Raw genomic sequence first — 18,749 nt, forward strand, 5'->3', positions numbered from 1 at the left:
GCTGAGTTTCTGCGCCACTAGTCTGCTTAACTTGGAACCAGCCAACTGACATGAGAATCAGCAGAATAAACTTTTATCTGATCTATTGACCCTTACTGGATTTCATTTCCATCATACACTTACCACTTTTGTTTTTTTTTTTCCAGTTACAAGTGAATGCAAGGGACAATGCAGCTTACAGCAATTCCAGAAGCTGTGCTAAGAATGTTATCCAAAAGCACTGCAAGCACACCTGAACCCAGGATCTAAGTGCTTCAGCCCTGTGCCTACCTCAAGTGGCACACTTTAAATGCATTGTGTTTTGGCTGGAAAGAGAAATGCTATTCACTCAAGATGCAAATAAGCACTTTGAAATTAAAGAGCTAATAACCCTTACCAAATAGCCTAAAGATTTCAATAGGCAATTCTGAATTATCTATAAAAACCTGAAAATAGGAACACTACTTTAGAAATCTGTTAGTCATCTAAAGCATATTTTTGTGTATATTTTTTTGCAACAGTATGTACTGAATATTTCAAATAAAATAACCAGGATAACATCTGAATACATTCCTTACTATGTCACTCTTTATTATTTTTTTTTTTCTTATAACATTTTGATGTAAAATGCAATCTTGTTGAAGGGAATTGCATAATCAGTCTGGGAAAGCCGGCCTACTGGAAGCAACATTACAGAAAGAGAAACACACCAGACCATAAAATCCCTGAGCTTCCACCAGGGGGAGCATTGAGACAAACAATTGCAAAGTACAGTTTCCAAGCACGAATGGCACAAGACTTCAATTATATAGTTTGTAGCAGTTTTCAGGTAATTGTCACCTTACAGAGAACTGCCTTTATTGAATTTACAAATGGCAGAGAGTAAACACTGTAACATCAGGTGACTAATTCAAAACCTTACATAGGTCAGAGAAAATGATCTGTTGGTATAATGAATGTTTGATGGAAACAATACAAAACACACATGTGCAAAAGCCTCACTATAAAATCATAGCTCTTGAGAAACAAAAAAACAATCATCGAATGAAACAAGGTGAAAGCCTTGCTTAATTCTCGTATCAATAAATGTTATTTGATGTTTTCAATGGAGCGAAACCAATCAGGAAACATGCAGAGTTGCTTTCTCACTGAGATTAAAGGCTAAGTGGTTTACAATTCATCTGTACTCCAACCATGGAGCAAAAATACTTTCAGCAGTGAAGCTTTGTCCCGATCATGCAAACTAGCTGATGTTATGGGATACTCCAGCTGATTCAGATCTCTTTAAAATGTCTGCAAGTCTATTCCATTTGTTTTGATTTATAACTTTGGTATATTGGTAAAGGTTGTAACTTTTAAACCATTCCATGATGGCCATGGTTATGTTAATATTTTCAGTGAATCTTTAGAATCAAACATTCCAAAATGTGACAAAACCAGGTGCCTATATGACTTGACATGTTGTACGGTATTTCTTTACTTTGAAAATGTGCTTATACGTTTGTTTTAAGCTCCACTTTTTATTAATTTTGAGTTTATGTGCAAACAAAATGAAAATTTAAACTTATATAGCCAATTAAGAGACAGGAGGAAGAGAATTTTGCAAGGTTTTGCAGAATTCTGTATCCTTATCATGTGTCAACCATAACTAAAGCAAAACTCTCCTGAGAGATTTTAAAACAGATGTCTTCAGTGCTTATCAGTGATAAGATGTGGTTCATTTCCTTTGGAAAACTGCTGGTTGTTTAAATTACACATGGCATGTACAATATACACCAGTTAAATGCTGGTAGGAAAAAAAGGTCAAAAACTAATTGAGCAATGATTGGAATTCCTATGAGGTATACATGGTAGGAATTGTTTTTGCCTTCTCCTAAAACAAGGATATGTAGTACAAACAAAAAAAGAAATTGTGTGTTTGGAAATTAATCTGAATAGACCAAAATTAATAGGATACAAAAAGTATATGCTATTTTTTTCCAAGTGCTATTTTCTCGTGTGCATGTTAATCAGGTGTGTGTGCTCATTTATTCATGTTTTTCTGAATATAAAATTAAATCTTGATTGAAAAAAATCCTAAACATTTTTCTAGAAAAATGAAAGTATGATTTCCCAATTCTCAAATTAGATTTGTCTTTTTCTCCCGTGTTATTTCAGGAAGGCTCGATATACAGTATATGAACATCACTTTTAAGTGAATGGCCAGGCAGTATAAGATGTGATGATTCGGTTCCAGAATGGTGCAGGTTCTTGCAGTTACTTGACACATTCTGTACTACATCTTCTCCATTTCATCTGTGGATGGTGGTGGCTTTGTGAGCCTCAGCACACCTTCATGTGACATCAGTGGGCTAGCAGAGCCACTGTAGTGTGATCAAGTAAAATAAGGCCTGACAACTACTTCCAGGATTATTGTTCATCTAAATTCCCACTATCAAAATGGTGTAGCACAGGATCTTTGCGCCACCATGATCATTTGCTCAGATTGCACATTCTGCAGCATTACAGCCCATGGTGAAGCATCAAATAAGTTCCTTAAAAGTCTTGAGTGATTGCAGTATAAATTAAGATTTAGCAGTAGATTTGATTACTTTCTTAATAGTGTTTAAAGACCAAATAGGAGAAATGTAAAACACCTATGTTTTTGTGAGTAAAATCAAAATCATATCAAGACTAAAAATAAAACCAAAGAAAATTTTCATGATAATTTTGTTTTGAGAAAACATTTAAGATGTAACCAGAGAAATGTCAAAAAGATCAAAATATATTATGCATGGCAAACATTTGGCTAATTGTACATGACTTTATCTCCACTTTATCTCCATTTCAGAAGGAAAGAAGTATGTGTTGCACATAGAGATCTTGTACAGCAAATTAAGGCAAGACTGATAAAGTAAGGTAAAATGGCATTCTAATGAAATGTTTAAAAACATCAATTTAAACTGTCCCCTGTAAACAGTACAGTATATACATTCAATGGTACAAGGTAATGTTCTAAACCAGTTGTGAGTATTTGAGAAAGATTAACACATTTTTTAGTTCACACATTTAACTTACACATTTCTTTTTTACAGCTGAAGGTAAATGTTTTGGTTTTATTTCACTGTAAACAATTCAGTAGCAAATGTTTTCTTGGTGACAGCAATAAAATATTAGCTCCCCTATCAATTCTGAAAGACCATATTGAGAAGAGGAAAAGACAATGAGAAGAAGATTGCACATTAGTCCTTTACCTCTGCAGACAATACAGATAAGGACAAATATTACATTTAAAGATAAGGCAGAAAAATTAAAAGGCTATAAAAGTAGAAAGGCATGGAGCTTCATCAGTCTTCATCTGACAGCTAGGCAAAGGCTTCACAGATAACATACAGACAAGATTTCCCAAACCACACTCAAGAAAATCCAGGACAAAGTACCTAAGTCAAATCAAAGCATGATACCACTACATCCGTAACTTGATTTTATGACACAAAATTTTTGTGTCATGCAAATGAAAACACATCTGTAAACCAATCAAAAAGAAAATGATGTAAATTGTTAATGCAACTAAAAAAAGCAAATGTTATTTTATATAAAGAATTTCATTTTGAAATGATTCAACTCTTAATGTCTTATGATGATTATCCTTGTACACTCTGAGATTAAAACCATTCTGCAAATGAATCTCATAAGAATTACAGATTATTTGAGCCCATAAGTAGTCGCTGAAGTCAACATTCATAGAACGTGGCAGGGAAACCATGACTGTAGTGAAAATTCAAGACCCCTAAGCTATGGCAATAGCCTAGTGGTTACACAGTTACCCATGTCCCACAACTGAATTCAGTTTATTTCTGATATATAACAAGCTACAGTGAGCAGACTTTAGAGGCATTATACAAATAGTTACACTCTGTGAGTCTCTAAGAAGTGAGAAAGTATTTGATCAACCAGATCACACACTGCATTTCACAATTTCAGGGTCGAAGAGTGAGAGTACTAATACTCGATAACAGCTACAATGAAAACAGAATAGCAAAAAAGTATTACAGTGGTATGCTTAAAGGAGTCTTTTGTAAGCACATTTACATTTATTCTGAAAGCCAGGCAGGGGCTCTTTTAATCACAGGAGTGTGTTCTCAATATATTTCATCCTCTTGGCAGCCACAGTTTGATAGGTTTCAGCAAAAAAAATCACAACGCTTTGAAATAGATAAATGCCACCTTTTTGCACCTTAAAGATTGTAATCTGGCTGCAATAATGTTAGCTCCCTACAAAGGTCAATAAGTTTTCCCAAAATTGTTTTTGAATCAATATCCATTTCCAATCAAGAATGGTTAGTACATTAGTTTTACTGCAATCTGCCAGGTTACAGCAAACAATTCTGTAGCCCAAATAAATACTTTGGTATTGTTGATGAAGTTTAGTCACTTACCATTTTTTCCCAAACATCCCCACATGAAAAATGTAATTCTTAGTATAAGAGACTGTGTGAACAATTCATCTGTAAGGCCTGCAATGGTCAGTTTCAAACTGCAGCTGCTTTTCAGTCTCACCCAAGCATGTAGCTCTGTTGACCTCACTGTAGAAGGCAGATAAATTTAATCTTTACAGTTGGGAAGAAACCCCGAACTAAAACAATCTATTTCAGATCAACTGATATTACTGTGTATCTTGCCTCTCCATTAATGTACAAACCTTCTCTTCCTTTATGAATACATAAACAATACATTATATGAAGACAGAAAGACTTTCAGACAAGTCTATTCAGGAATCATATTTTAATTTCATAACAATGCAATTTAGGTAAGATTGTTTCTGAAGTGACTGAACAATGATAGTACCTTACCTAAGGTAACAAACTCAAACTGCTGTGGCTGATGAGTAAATTCACCTACCTGTATTTACAGGAGTGTGGGTTGGAGTTTCAGAAACCTTTTCAAGACAGCAGAAGTGAAAATGCAGTCCGTCCAAAAAATGCTGCTATCAGTTAAACAGACCATTGTTTAACTGTCATTAGTAAAGATTTGTTCTCAAAGAATTTAGTTTTTTTTTTCTCATGAGTTAAGAAAATATATATAGCTGGGTGAATATCTCAAGGAAATGTCTGCTCCTGTCAAAACAATCTATATCCTTTAAGTACTGGATAACAGGACAACTTTACTGGATTGTAAGATACAACAGATGGCACATAAGGAGCAATGAAGAGGCCCTTAAAACACACAATAATCTTTATGATTAGAGACAGAGATCCAGTCTAAAATACTGAGTGCGATGTCATTCTATTAAAATTAAAGTGAATGACTCACACATATGCCTTTTGTATGATGTAAAATACTACAAAAAGGACAAACAAAAAAATTATGCGGCCACAATCAAAAAGCACTGGGGCAGAGGTCTAAAACATATAATTCTTCTTTTTCTTTTGCAGTTGATTACTCAAGTCATGCACTTCAATAAAGTTACACTTGCCCAAAACACTAACAGCCTGATTAGAAGTATTATGGTCATTAAATAAATAGACCAACTACAGTATGTAACAGAGAGCTCAGGTGGAAGAAAAGTCAGGTCCTCAAGGAACTGAATTTGAGACCTCTGCTCTAATGCATACCATTTAAGGTATCTTTAACAATGCAGAAGTATACAGAACATTTGATCTTATTAAAGCTTTCCTCAGTAATTCAAAAAAGATGATCAGTGAACTAGATTACTTATAGTTTTGGAGAATTTAGAAATGAGTATAAATTGAAAAACTCCCCCAATTTATCACATTTCGCTAATGAGTGCATCATGATTAAATTCATCTTTTCAAATGAATAAACTAGGTTTGTTTTGAGATTGGAATTTTGGAGTTAGGGATTTAAATACATCTGGAGTTTGTTTTGCAGCTTAAAGTGCAGAAATATTACACAATTCACTGTAATTTCCTTACATTTCCCACACAATAATTAACCATGGAATGATCAACCTTGTGAAGACACAAGATTATGTGCAAAGGTGCTAGTCATCTGACAATAACAAACTAAAACTTTCAGTTCAAACTGCACGATTGTGCAAATTGATTTCACCTGTCAGCCTTTTTTTATGCCAATAACCAAAACATCATGGTGATCTGGTTTGTTACACAAATAGGTGCAAATAAATGGATATGTTTTCCTTTGTGTACAGTATATGCCTCTTTACACTCTTGGAGCAGCTAAAACACTTTTTTCCCCACAAGATATATGCAAAAAAACAACAACCCAGCTTCACTGTATTTCTGTGTTGGTTAGGAGGATGCGTTGCCTTTCGGACTCTAATCCACTGTAATATTGATGCTATTTAATAGAAAAGGCAGGCATTTTCAATACAATTAAGTAAAGCACAGGCATATTTTTTTACAACATGCAGAGACATTTTAATAAAGGTCTAGAACAGCAGATATTGCTCAATTGGAGGCTAGGCAAAATACTTCTCGTTAAGGCCCGAGTTGCAAAATCTAAATAAATTTATCTCCCTTCTTTCACATGCCCAGATTTTTTGTAGATATTTTAAATAAAACTGAACTGTGCCTGTCTATCTTGAATTTTATGTTCCAAAGTCAGGAACACCTGTCTGAAAGCAAATGAGCAACAATGTAGGAAAGCTCCATGATGATGGAAAGAATATATTCTTTTACATTTAAAAAGATGACCTTTAAAAAGTAAAAAGTGCAAAAAAGTGATGCTTCCCCATAGATTACACTTTAGCAGACATTCTTTAAAAGGCCTAAACACGTTTACAGATTTAGTATGGAAAGTCTTCCAATTCTAATACAATTAAAAATGAATTCATAGTGTTTTTGGCAGAAAGGTTTGTTGACTTCCAACAAATAAGACAATTTATGATGGTAAAGATATGAATGCTGTTTTTGCTCATACTGTATGTGCCATGATTAAAATCCATTATTTTGCTTTAAAAAAAGTTCCAAAATATGAACATCTTTCATCCCTCAAAGGCAGATAAGACACCAAGGCATGAACAAACTTAAAAGTTAAAAAGAAGTCAGAAAATAAAAGAGCTTTTTTTGCACTATGCGGGCATACAGTACTTCACTGAGTCCCCCAACTGATCGACACGGCTGTTCTATCACACGACTTCTCATACAAGCTGAAAAAAGATACGTACACAATATGGTTCAGCTCACTTTTCCACAAAGCGAGCAAGAAATCGCGGCCCGAGTAGCACAAGCTGCTTGCGGTGGATCCGGAGAGACGGTTTAGTCCGTGAGGGAGGGAGCGCTCAATGGCACTCTTCCAGGTTACTGGTCAGGGCGTCGATGCTGCTGTCCGTGTCTGAAGCCAGGGTCTGCTCTGTAGACATCGAAGAGATGTCATTGATGGAGGAGGACTGCGAGGCAGTGGTGCTGCTGTTCACTGCTGCATCTGTGGACACACAGGGGAGAACTAGGGGATCAGCACAAGTGCAGGAAAACAGGGCTGTACTCACAAACATTCCCTAATTCAACCAGAACCTGCCAGGACTTCTTCAGGATCAGCAGTGAAACAAACCAGAGGATGGGAAATTAAGAGCAAATACATTGGGTACTGAGTGCTGAGTAAGAACAGTAATTTCTTTATAGGGTTGTGGGAGACTGGAACAAACTACTTAGCCACACTGTTGTGGATATCCTGGCTGGAAAAGGAAGCCTATGGCTGGATAAGATACTTATGTTTCCAACATGCAATCAAAAAAGCTAGAAAGGCTGCAAACCTCCACTCTTTTGTAACCTTTCTAATGTTCCTAACTCTCTCAACACCACCAAGGGCTCATCACTAACAGCTAGGTGCTGGCAAAAACATAAATTGTGCTTTACATTTATCTCTACATAAAAACTTTAAAGGTCAGAGCAGTTTTGTGGCTAAGATCCTTTTTCCCCCACATGTTTGGGTTTCAAATGTTGCCCAGATTTGAAGAGCATTCTGCCTGCTGGTCATAACCTAGCCAACGTCAAATCTTACCTGACGTTTCCTCTTTCATCACACCATTCTTATTCCTCTCTTCCCAGTCCATCACTTCTTTGTAGATTAGTTCTGAAATACAGAAAGTTAAGTCTTTAAAATGAGTTGACTAATCAATAAATAAACAAGTATACATTTTATGAACAAGACATTTGTCAACAGCCAGTGAATTCTATATTAATTTAAGACCTGTTCCCTTTTAAGCATAATTCAAGAATCCTTTAATTTGTTATGATCTTACCTTTCCATTGTTCTATGCTGTGCTCTCTCTCTTCCAACTGCTTGTCAGAAATCTGTGGGGGAGGCTTAAAATATCAAACATCTGCCATTACCATCCTTTTTAATTTCTCAAACTACTTTGTTTAAGCTGTTTCTGTAGCAAGGCTACACATTTTTATGAGCGTTATAAGGGACTTTCTTATAAGAAACTTCTATTAGTGATACAGTAAGCAGAAGATCTTGCAACAACTCATTTATTTCTGAAACTTTATTTAATTGTCAATTGTGACATTACTCTTGCCACCACTGTTGTACTGTAGCTTCTAATGTATCAATTAACTGTCAAAGACAATCGTCTCTCACTGTAAAGAGATTATGTTCAAAATGGCTTCTCTTTAAATAAAAGGAACATATGTGGGATATCAAAAGTCTATACACCCTTATTGAAATTTCAGCTTTTGTTGATGTAAAGGCTGAAACGAAGGCAAATCATGTCAGACCTTTTTTAACCTTTCATACTTCTTGTAAAACCAACAATATTGAAGAAAAAAATAAATGGATCATTTTTAGGACAAATAATTAAAACTAAAAAAACTGCCTTGGTTGCATAAGTGTGCACACCCTTTATAAAGGGGGTTGTAACTGTGTTCAGATTTAACTAAGATCAGAGCTTACAGATGCAGCCATTCAAAATGCACAGTACAACCCCTTACCACGCAAAATTATCTACAGTTCACAGCGTTATATCGCAGTATGTGATTGGCTGACCAAAATGACCGACAGGGGCACTCGTGGTGCATTGGTTGTTAGTTGTTAGTGAAAGGATTTAATCATTTTATCTCTTTACTGTGCATAGGGACATTTTAGTAGCTGAGCATAAAAAGAAGAGGAGCATAACGAGTCTGAAGGTCATAAATAATATTAATTTAGGAACATAAACATATTATGTAAACTGTATATGGCTGGTATTGGCAGTTTAAATAAAACACACCAGTATTCCACTTTCTTCCTAAATATTTTAAGCATCAAAGTCTTTTATTCGGTTACATACTGTGGTTATTTTGGAAACGTTTTTAAGTGCTCCTTCTGACTATATTAAGTTTATATACTTCATAAAAAGTTATAATGTTTTAACCTTTTCTATAAATATTTGCACTTGTTATCACAGTAAAAAAACTGACATGTTTTAGAATTGTTTCTCATTTCACCTCTGACGGCCACGACCACTCTAATCTCTCAGTCTGTGTTCTCAAAGACGGTTTTCCGAACTCATACATCAGAAAGACCACCGAAACCAAAATTATTCTGCAGCTAGGTTCACACATTCTCCCTTCTCTTGACGACAGACTACTGTTCTTTTAAATTTTCTCCATTCATTGGAAGTTTCATTTCACACCTCTCTGCACCCATTCTGACTTCACACCTCTTGATTGGCCTCTCTTTCTGTCCCGCCTCTCACTCCTTCTCCCTCCCAACCTTTGTTCTCCCGCTACTTTACCTTTGCCTACTGCCCTGTCTCTCTCACACCTGAAGAAGGCTCCATGGCCAAAACGTTGTGTCCTCTTTCTTCTTTTTTTCAGCATGGAATAAACCTATTACTTGTTCCTTTGCAGCCTACGCATGCTGACGCAGCTACCCACCTGTTTTAGAATTTGATTAATATGGAATATAACATGGATTCGCATATCTAAAGAAATTAATAACGATATAATTATATTCATATAGCTCAAATTATCACAGTAGTACTCTTTCTTTGTAAACTTCTGCATCAGTTTAACTTATTCACCTGTGATTACGTCAAGACATTTTGCCTGCCCTTTTCAGCTACATCTTAAGTTGTCAAGTGGCGGGTTGGTGTAATGGCTTAGGCGTGTGCCTTGCATGCTGGAGGTCAGGGGTTTGAACCCAGCTGTCACCATGAGTTTTCTTTTAACAAATAAACATTTCTTTGAAAAACTAAAATAGTAAATATTATCAACACTATATTGAATTTGTTGTTATTTCTAAATATCACAACATGTTCAAAGTTAAATGAGTTAAGTGATCAACCTTTCCTATAAATACTTGCTTTCGTTATTGCAGTAAAAGAAACACATGCTTTTTAGAATTTGATTAATAGGGAATATAAAATGGAATCGCGTTTCTAAAGAAATGAATATTAATTTAAGGATCTAAATATATGTATGTATATAGCTGGTAGTATTACTGTAATCCACTTTCTTTGTAAACACATTTTATTTTTAATTTAACTCATTCATGCATGATGAAGTATTATGTACACTATATCAACATGTTTTTTATATATATTATAACATATTCCATGTTAAGTTATATTAATAATGAAATAAAAAAACATGAATTTCAAGCTTCTTATATCTTTTTCAGAGTCATTTTTTTCTTCAGTTTTCATAAAGCTTCGCTAATATTTATGAGACACGATGTTTCAGATGTCAATAACTTTGTGAAAAAATGAAACAGAGCCTGCAACCCGCTGCGATTCAGACAAAGAATGGTTAAAAATGGGAACAGGTGAGGCAGGCAGAGGGAAAGGGGGGGGGAGGCGTCTTCCCACATCTATGACTAAAGAAAGTGTCAAAGAGAAATGGCTTGAGTGACATACAGAGCTGAAAAAGGTTGGTTCGGTCTTCTCTGCTTTAAAGGTACACTCCTTGTGGATGAATTTTCACCTCGAACGTTTGCCCACTAACTAACACACAGAAGCAAACAAATGTACTTGCAAGAAAAGCGATTACAAACATTAAAAAAAAACATACTTGCTTCATACCGTTATACTGTACAGTGTATTAAAACACTCTGTGGTCACTACACTGCCCACTAAACGTCTTTCCCACAATTTCACGGGGGCAAGGTCACATAGCTGATTCACAGCTGGATACAATTTTATCTTGCAAAAATTCAGATATTTGTCAACATATTTACTAAAACTTTCCATCGCGGTAATCTCACTGTACACCCCAGTGCTCACTCAATGTTCACACTCCCAGTAAAATAAAAAACCTGTTTCCTGCATTGTCACCTCGCACCAGGGGGAAGGAAAAGTGCCCACGGTCATTTTATTCAATGACAGACAAAGTCAATTAAAACTCATTTAAAGGGGGTCTTGTGTTAACACAAACTCTGCTAAACAAAGCTGCTTGAAAGAGCAAGGTGACTTTCTCCTATCTAAACCATTTTGTCCAGTTTTTAAAGTCATGCAATGTCTGAGTTAGGCAGGAACACATCATTGAATCTTATTTTTTATTTCATTTTTAAAAATAAATATAAGGCAACCAGCAATCAAATGTCCTGTTTTTTCGCATGCAAACAGTGCTATGTTGTATAGTTTTAAAGCCACTACAGTACAGCTTGTGGGAAATACATTTATTTGTACTGCATCACAGCTTAACTCGTTCAGAGCACCTGACATTACAAACTCCAAGTTAAAAGGAACATGTCAAAATATTTCCAAAATAATCACAAGTGAACGAGTGGATGGATTTGACAGTAATAGAGAAATCCTAACAATAATTATGCAATCCAACTTCAAGAAGAACACTTCAATCAACATGAAAAGACTGTATAGAAATCACTTAAAAACACTTTTTATGCACGTAGAGTCTTAGAGTCTTTGTGCAAGCTGTAAGTTCTTTTTACTTCTTAATTAAACATTTGAAACACTTTAATTTTGTAAACGCAACACGCATTCTGTACAGAAATAAAATCATGGTTTCTACAGGTGTTAAGCAGATTAGCAGGTTGGTGACAAAGTAGTGCACCGTCATCTAACCATACACCACTGCCCAGTGACATAACTTTAATATAAAGACAGAATTACGTACTATTCCTACATCTGCAAAACACCTGATCATCTACTGTAAAGGTTTCAGTGCTTTTTGATGTATATTCCAGTCGCAACGGGGGCAGGGTGTGTGGGGAAAGGTTTAGGCTGCAATTCAATTGGGGCTTTGTATTTTTCACACCTGAAACACTGTTTTCTTCCCTTTTTAGCTGATCTTTCGATGCTTACGGATGCTTACACAGCTTCCTACGTGAATTCTCGTTCTTGACTGAGAAAGCTTTAGAGAACTTTACATTTTTATTTTCAACAAATTGTAAATATGACGTTTACATTGGCGTTTTTATAAATTTTTCACTTAAGCGTATGGAGGAGTGTCAGCTGTCAAGGAGAGCTCCCCCCTTCCCCCCACGGACAGACTGATAAAACAATTTTGAAGTGTTAACTATCCAGCCATTGCAAGCCACTGCAGCAGTCACAAATAAAAAGTAGACTTTTTTTCTCCTGTTGGTAACTGTAACAAATTACATCCTTGCAAAACAATCATGACGTTCTAATCCAATCAAAGGTTTGATGTTTTTTTATTTTGAAACCGTGATCTTGACATGCAGAGGTAGAGTTAACAGCTTCAGATTTAAAAGGTATTAATAATATCTTCCATTTCGCATTAACATTGGAATGTTCTAACAAGTGTAAAAAGAGGCGATACATAACGTGTCTCCTCTATAACTCTTCAGTTTATAGAGAAATTCCGCCAGAGCCACACAACATTGTCCAATAATACTCTTCTTGTGTCTAATTTCTAGTTTAGCAGGATTTTCACAATAAGCACATTGTTTAATGGGGATGACATTAACCATGTCTGTATCACTGTACAACACAGGTTTGAGTCAGAGTGTCTGTTAATAAAATAGAGCACCTTCCAATACATATAACTACTGCATGATTTCGTTATCCATTTCAGCTAAATCAGTCAAAATCTCGGAGTGCCAATTGTAAAACTAACCCTTCTTCCTTCCTTTGTTTAACATAAAGAATTTCACAAAGAAATCCTTAATCACAATACCATCACTTAATTTATCCAGAAACATAAATGTACGCCAGAGCCAACAACAAGCTATAATTGTTGTCTATTTTTATGTATTCACTATATAAGAAACAAACCGAAAGTAATACTCTGATCGCGCTTTGAACCATTGGGTACAGTGCATTGTGCTACCACTACAAGGACCATACAACTTTTTAAAAAAGAAACGGATGTCAAAATGTTTCCAAAATGTCCACCTGTGATATTTTAGCTGCTTAGTTACATGATTCCATATTCATATAACTATCAAGTGATATTTAATCACTGCAACATTTATCTTTTTACAACAACAGCAAGTGGTATTCTTACTACGTATTCTTAGAAAAGGATAAAAAGTTCTAACTTTTTATGAAGTACAGAATATACATTTAATAATGTTAGAACAAGCACGTTAAAACCAGAACCCATGTAATTTACCAAGTTAAAGACTTTGATGCATAAAATATTTATGATGAAGGTAGAAGGTGTGTACTTTTGTCCAACTGAGCAATCTTGCTTTTATAAAATAAACCAACATTTTAATGATTAACATGCTGTAATGCAGTTTTACAAGCGGTTTCCGGATACTATTATCATAACATGCGGTATGATGCGTTATAATGCGGTATGATGCGCCACACCTACCAAGTTTTGACGCAGCGTACGAGCCTTTTGAATGGCTGGATCTGGATCTGTACAAAGGTAATTTGCCTTCACCTGACAACTGAAGTAAATCTGTTTAGCCCTAAATACAATTAGCTGTTCCTGTAGGATTTCCCTGAAGGTTTCCTGATTGCATAGTGCAGAGATAACCATGGTCCACAAGGAGCTAACAGAAGATCTATGGGATCTTATTGTTGAAAGGTACAGACCATGAATGGGATATAAAAGAAATCTGAAGGCATTACATATATCATGGAACACCATGAAGACCATCATTAAGAAGTGGAAGAAATATTCAAAACAAAACCATGTGGGAAAATATCTTATGGTCTGATGAGGCGAAGGCAGAACTTTTTGGCCTTAATTCCAAGGTAGGATAGAGGGGAAAATGAATAGCTCCAAATATCAAGATATTTTGGCACAACACCTGCTGCCTTCTGCCAGAAAGCTGAAGTTAAAGAAGAATTCCACCTTTCAACATGAGAACCATTTGAAGCACACAGCCAACTCAACCAAGGAATGGCTTAAAAAAAGGAAGATCAATGTCCTGGAACAGCCAAGTCAGAGTTCTATCCTATATCTGTGGACTGACATAAAGAGGGCTGTGCACGGGAGATCCCCTCGCAATCTGACTGAGCTTGAACTCTTCTGCAAAGAAGAGCAGGATAAAATTGCAAAATCCAGGTGTGCTAAGTTGAAAGAGACCTATCCAAACTTAGACTTACTGCTGTAATCAAAGCAAGAGGTGCTTCCACAAAGTATTAGTTAAAGGATGTTCAAGGTGAAAAAAGGTCTGACACAATTTGTCTTGATTTCAGCCTTTACATCAACAAAAGCTGAAATTACAATAAGGGTGTGTAGACTTTTGATATCCACTCTCAAGCATACATCCCATTGTTGAGATCAATACTGTTCCTCCTTTATGTTAAGGTTACTCCTTAACATACAGCAAAGCATAAAACTCATCAATGCATGCTAAACATTTTCTTCATTCTACACAGTCACTGAGTCACAGACAGTAAGCATAGCACATTTACAATTTGTCTGATTTAGCACTTATCCAGTTGTGGCTGCACGCATATGCTGACTGTACATTCTTAATAAGAATATTCTTGAACCCTCAAAGTTAGGTTGGAATAAATTCAATCAACTGATGCAGATTGCCAGACATGATCAGAATGCCTGTAACTATAGCAATGTCATGTTGCAGCCGTTGCACTAGGCTGTGCTCCAGACCACAAAAGGATATTAAATCCCATAATTTCTAGAGCCAACACAGAGTGTGGCAATGTACAGTGCAAATTTGGGTGAGAAATTTAAGGCACCCTTGATCAAATGTTTCAGAGAATCTCGAAGTGAAAAGAAGTTAACAAAACCTCTGCATTGTACAAACTTAAATTTGGTACAAACTTACAGCCAATACGTTGTGTTTCCTTTCTTCTCTTTCAGCAGAGTCTTTCTGTGCTTGATTTTGGCATTTTTCCCCCACTCTTCTAGCTCAGATATATACTCTATATACTCTCTCTATATATACTCTATATACTATATACTCTCCCCAGAGATTTTCAATAATATTGAAGTCTGGGGACTGTGAAGGCCATTCCAAGACTTTCATTCCTGCAAGTACTTCATCATTGATGTTGAGGTATGTTCTGGATCTTTGTCTTGCTGAATTATCCAACCTCTTTTCAGCTTTATTTCTTCAATGACTCTGAGACATTAGCTTTTAGGATTTCTTGATATTTAGTTGAATCAATTCTTCCTTCACCCCTCACAACCCTAAGTATAATAGATCCACCCCTAGGGTTAATGGTTAGTAAGGTGTTAATTTCATCAAATGTATGACCCATTTCTCTCCAAATGCATCTTCTGTGGTTGTGGCCAAAAAGTTCAATTTTCATTTCATCAGTTCCAAAAAGTTTCCAGTTTATCGAGGTTTTATTTTGCTTACTTTAAACTACTGTAAATGCAGACTACTTTAAACGCTGACTTTTGTGATGAAGTTGTAGGAAAGGTTTCCTTCTGATACTCTCCCATGGAGATCATTTTTGTGTAAGCAATGCTGTACTGTGGACCTGTGAACATCTGCTCCAGTGACAGCTAAACATTTCTGCAGGTCCTTTGCAGATCTAACCAGTTTGCGAGCAGTTCTATCAAGAGATTTTTCTGGGTCTTCCAGATCTTGCCTTGACTTCAACCGTTCCCTTTAACTGTCATTTCTTAAAGGTGTTAAGTAGGCAGTTGGTACAGACAACAATCAGAACCTGAAAGGTGAGAAGAGTATTTGTTCAACCCTGTAACTGGTTAAGGGTTGACTTAATTTAAGGTATAGCGAGTCAAAGTTTTGGGGCCTTTGAAAAACACAAGTTAAAAAAGTAGTAATAAATCATCTGGAAGGGTGCCCAAACCTTTTCAAATGCCACATTCACTGTCACTGTGTCACATTCTGTTAACATCAGCAAATGAATTGTAATTTTGCACTATAATCTGCAGAAAAATGTAGAGGTTGCATCACCTTCTGTTCACTTAAGAGATTTGTTGAAACATAATTACACCAGGGATACCTAAACAGGTAATAGATATATGCACAGATACCAGGACACTGGATTAGCATATTTTTAGAAGTCTCACAGCATCTGTGACGCTCACATCTCCCTTTCTGAATCAAGACAACCAAACTCTTCATCTCTTATTCCTCATAATTAAATTCTAAAGAACTGCATTATCCCAAAGAATTACATGAGCTGCAGCATATCAGGAGTTCTGTTCCTGCGATGAACCCATAATGTTGCTTTAATACTGTAGTTAAAAGGTCTGGATAACAACACTGTTAAAATGGCACAACAGAAAATAATTTAACTGGCATTCCACAAAATATCAGAAAACTGTTCACCGTCTGAGCTCTGTCCAGACTTACCTTGAGAAACATTCCTCAGGAACCTGTTTTTGGCAATGCCTTGTGTGCCAAGAGAAAAGTCTACTTACAGCATCAGCTTCTGCAGGGTCATACCAGACGTGGATGTATGGGTGATTTAAAGCTTCCTGTACAGAGATCCTCCTTTCTGGGTCTATTACCAGCATTTTGGATAACAGATCCCTGGCCTGGCTTGCTAAAATAATCAGCAAAAGATATAATTATTAAAAGACAGTGCTGTTATACTTTTAAGAACTTTTCAAAGTTATTAAACCCCCTTTTCAACACTTAATCTATTAACAGAATATTATCTACTGAGAAAGGAATATAGCTTTTGTACCAACACCCACAAATCTCAATCTCAATTTACATAAAAGCTATCTTGATTAACAAAAATGTTTAAGAACGAGTATCTTTAAAACTACATATTATTATAACCATATGCCTGTTTTTCTAAACTATTCACTTAAAATTTCTCCTAAAAATATTGCATTTAATCTTTAAAGAATGTCCATACACAGTAAATTGGAAACAAAGAAGCTTACTTTTCAGCTTGTCATGTTCAGAGTCAGAAGGGAAGGCCCAATCTGGAAAGAGTTCCTGGAAGCTTACACCAGGGTATTGAGGTTTGTTCATCACATAGTTGCGGACTGTCTCCATAAGTCTATTCATGAACTCCAAGGAAGGTGTGCCAAGTACCTCAATAACTTTATTCCATTGATCAATATCTGACAGGATCTAGGTCAGGAAAATCACCACTTGCAAACACAAACATACAGTCACAACAGCATATGTACCTGTTCACGTTTAAAATATACTGAGCTTCAAAAGAAACTTAGCACTTATAACTGCAACAATTACACAGTGTTATGAGGAAAATGACTCTAATGACTGCAACGGTTGCACTGACATTTTATTGAACAGACCATAGCATGTGTGGCCACCACTGGAAGTACCACTGGGATACCACTTCTGTCACAGACCATAAACAAACATGTACTTGTTCATTAGTCTGTGAGCCTTATATCCTACACTCCATGCTCAACCTACAAATGATCAGCAGACTCATAAGTAAAAGTAGTGGATCCAAAACATGAGTAACATTCCCATGTTAAAAGCAAGCTGTTGTTACACATGTAGCATGAGCACACAAGTAGTTCTACCCAAATGTTCTTGTGGCAGGATGAGCCTGAATGAAGGGCAGCAAGGGAGGTCCCGGGAACCTGACCAATGCAGCGCTGCGCAAGACAGTTGACAGCAATCACAAAGGGAGTTTAAGGGCGAAAAGATTGCTCTTATTACCATATCACTTTGCACATCTGCACCACTGCTCCTGATGTCCATCACTGTGGTCTACACCTTACTTCATCGGTTCATCACTAAAGAGGACTTGGGTCCACTGCTGGTGAGTGAGCTGACTCATACCACCTTGATCTGTTGTGTCAATGAACACTGGTGAGCACTGGGTCCATTTGGTCATCTGATCTAGAAATGACTGCTTAGTTGCTTCTTCAGAGTTGAACCGCTGATGTAGACTGATACTTTATTGATCCCGTGAGGGAAATTGCAGACTGTTGCATGTGTGGGTTGTTCCAACCTGGCAGTTCTAAAGTAGTGGACCTGCCAGTGTAAAATGCACCCCTAACTGGAGCACGATAAAGTGCTATGATCCACAATCTCCCTGATCATGGCCTGTCTTTGAGAGTGAGTTTGACTGTTTTTATGACAAGACAGAAACTGCAGGCAGTGAACACCCCAGATGATAGTCAGCTGACTTAGTCAGCAGTGTCCAACATACTAAGGGCATGAAGGAAGGTGCTGTTCTCTTGAAATGCTTCTATTATTGCTAGAATATTGCTTCTATTCTGAATTTTCCTTTCTTTCTTTTCACCAGGCTACATCACCCCATCACCCATTAATGAACACTAATGAGGTGAGTCATTCATTCAGACAGTGCAAGTTGCTCAAGTCAAAGAATCAAAATTCTGCCTCAGTATTTCATCAATAACAAAAATCGATATACTTTAACTTTTGAAAGACATGCAGGAATACAGTGATATTTTCTTATGATGCTCAGTATACAGTGCCTTGCGAAAGTATTCGGCCCCCTTGAACTTTTCAACCTTTTGCCACATTTCAGGCTTCAAACA

The 18,749-nt window shown here is 36.4% G+C and overlaps 1 protein-coding gene across 3 annotated transcripts in view; it reads right to left on the bottom strand.

Annotated features, from left to right (window-relative positions):
* Window positions 1-545: 545 nt before the first annotated feature.
* The window catches only part of mapk9 (mitogen-activated protein kinase 9), a 44,083-nt gene continuing 25,879 nt past the window's right edge, over window positions 546-18,749 (bottom strand). The window contains exons 8-12 of one of the 3 annotated variants that reach the window (XM_088932027.1): window positions 17,145-17,327; window positions 16,671-16,795; window positions 8,183-8,246; window positions 7,942-8,013; window positions 546-7,365 (exon numbers count right to left, since the gene is read on the bottom strand). In XM_088932027.1, coding sequence (XP_088788153.1) covers window positions 7,223-7,365; window positions 7,942-8,013; window positions 8,183-8,246; window positions 16,671-16,795; window positions 17,145-17,327 — 587 coding nt within the window. In that variant the 3' untranslated portion in view covers window positions 546-7,222. The remainder of the gene's footprint in view (window positions 7,366-7,941; window positions 8,014-8,182; window positions 8,247-16,670; window positions 16,796-17,144; window positions 17,328-18,749) is intronic. The other 2 variants (XM_088932029.1, XM_088932028.1) reach the window with 2 other exon arrangements.

The sequence above is a fragment of the Atractosteus spatula genome, chromosome 14, assembly GCF_055471065.1.
Source record: "Atractosteus spatula isolate fAtrSpa1 chromosome 14, fAtrSpa1.hap1, whole genome shotgun sequence".
Taxonomy (NCBI): domain Eukaryota; kingdom Metazoa; phylum Chordata; class Actinopteri; order Semionotiformes; family Lepisosteidae; genus Atractosteus; species Atractosteus spatula.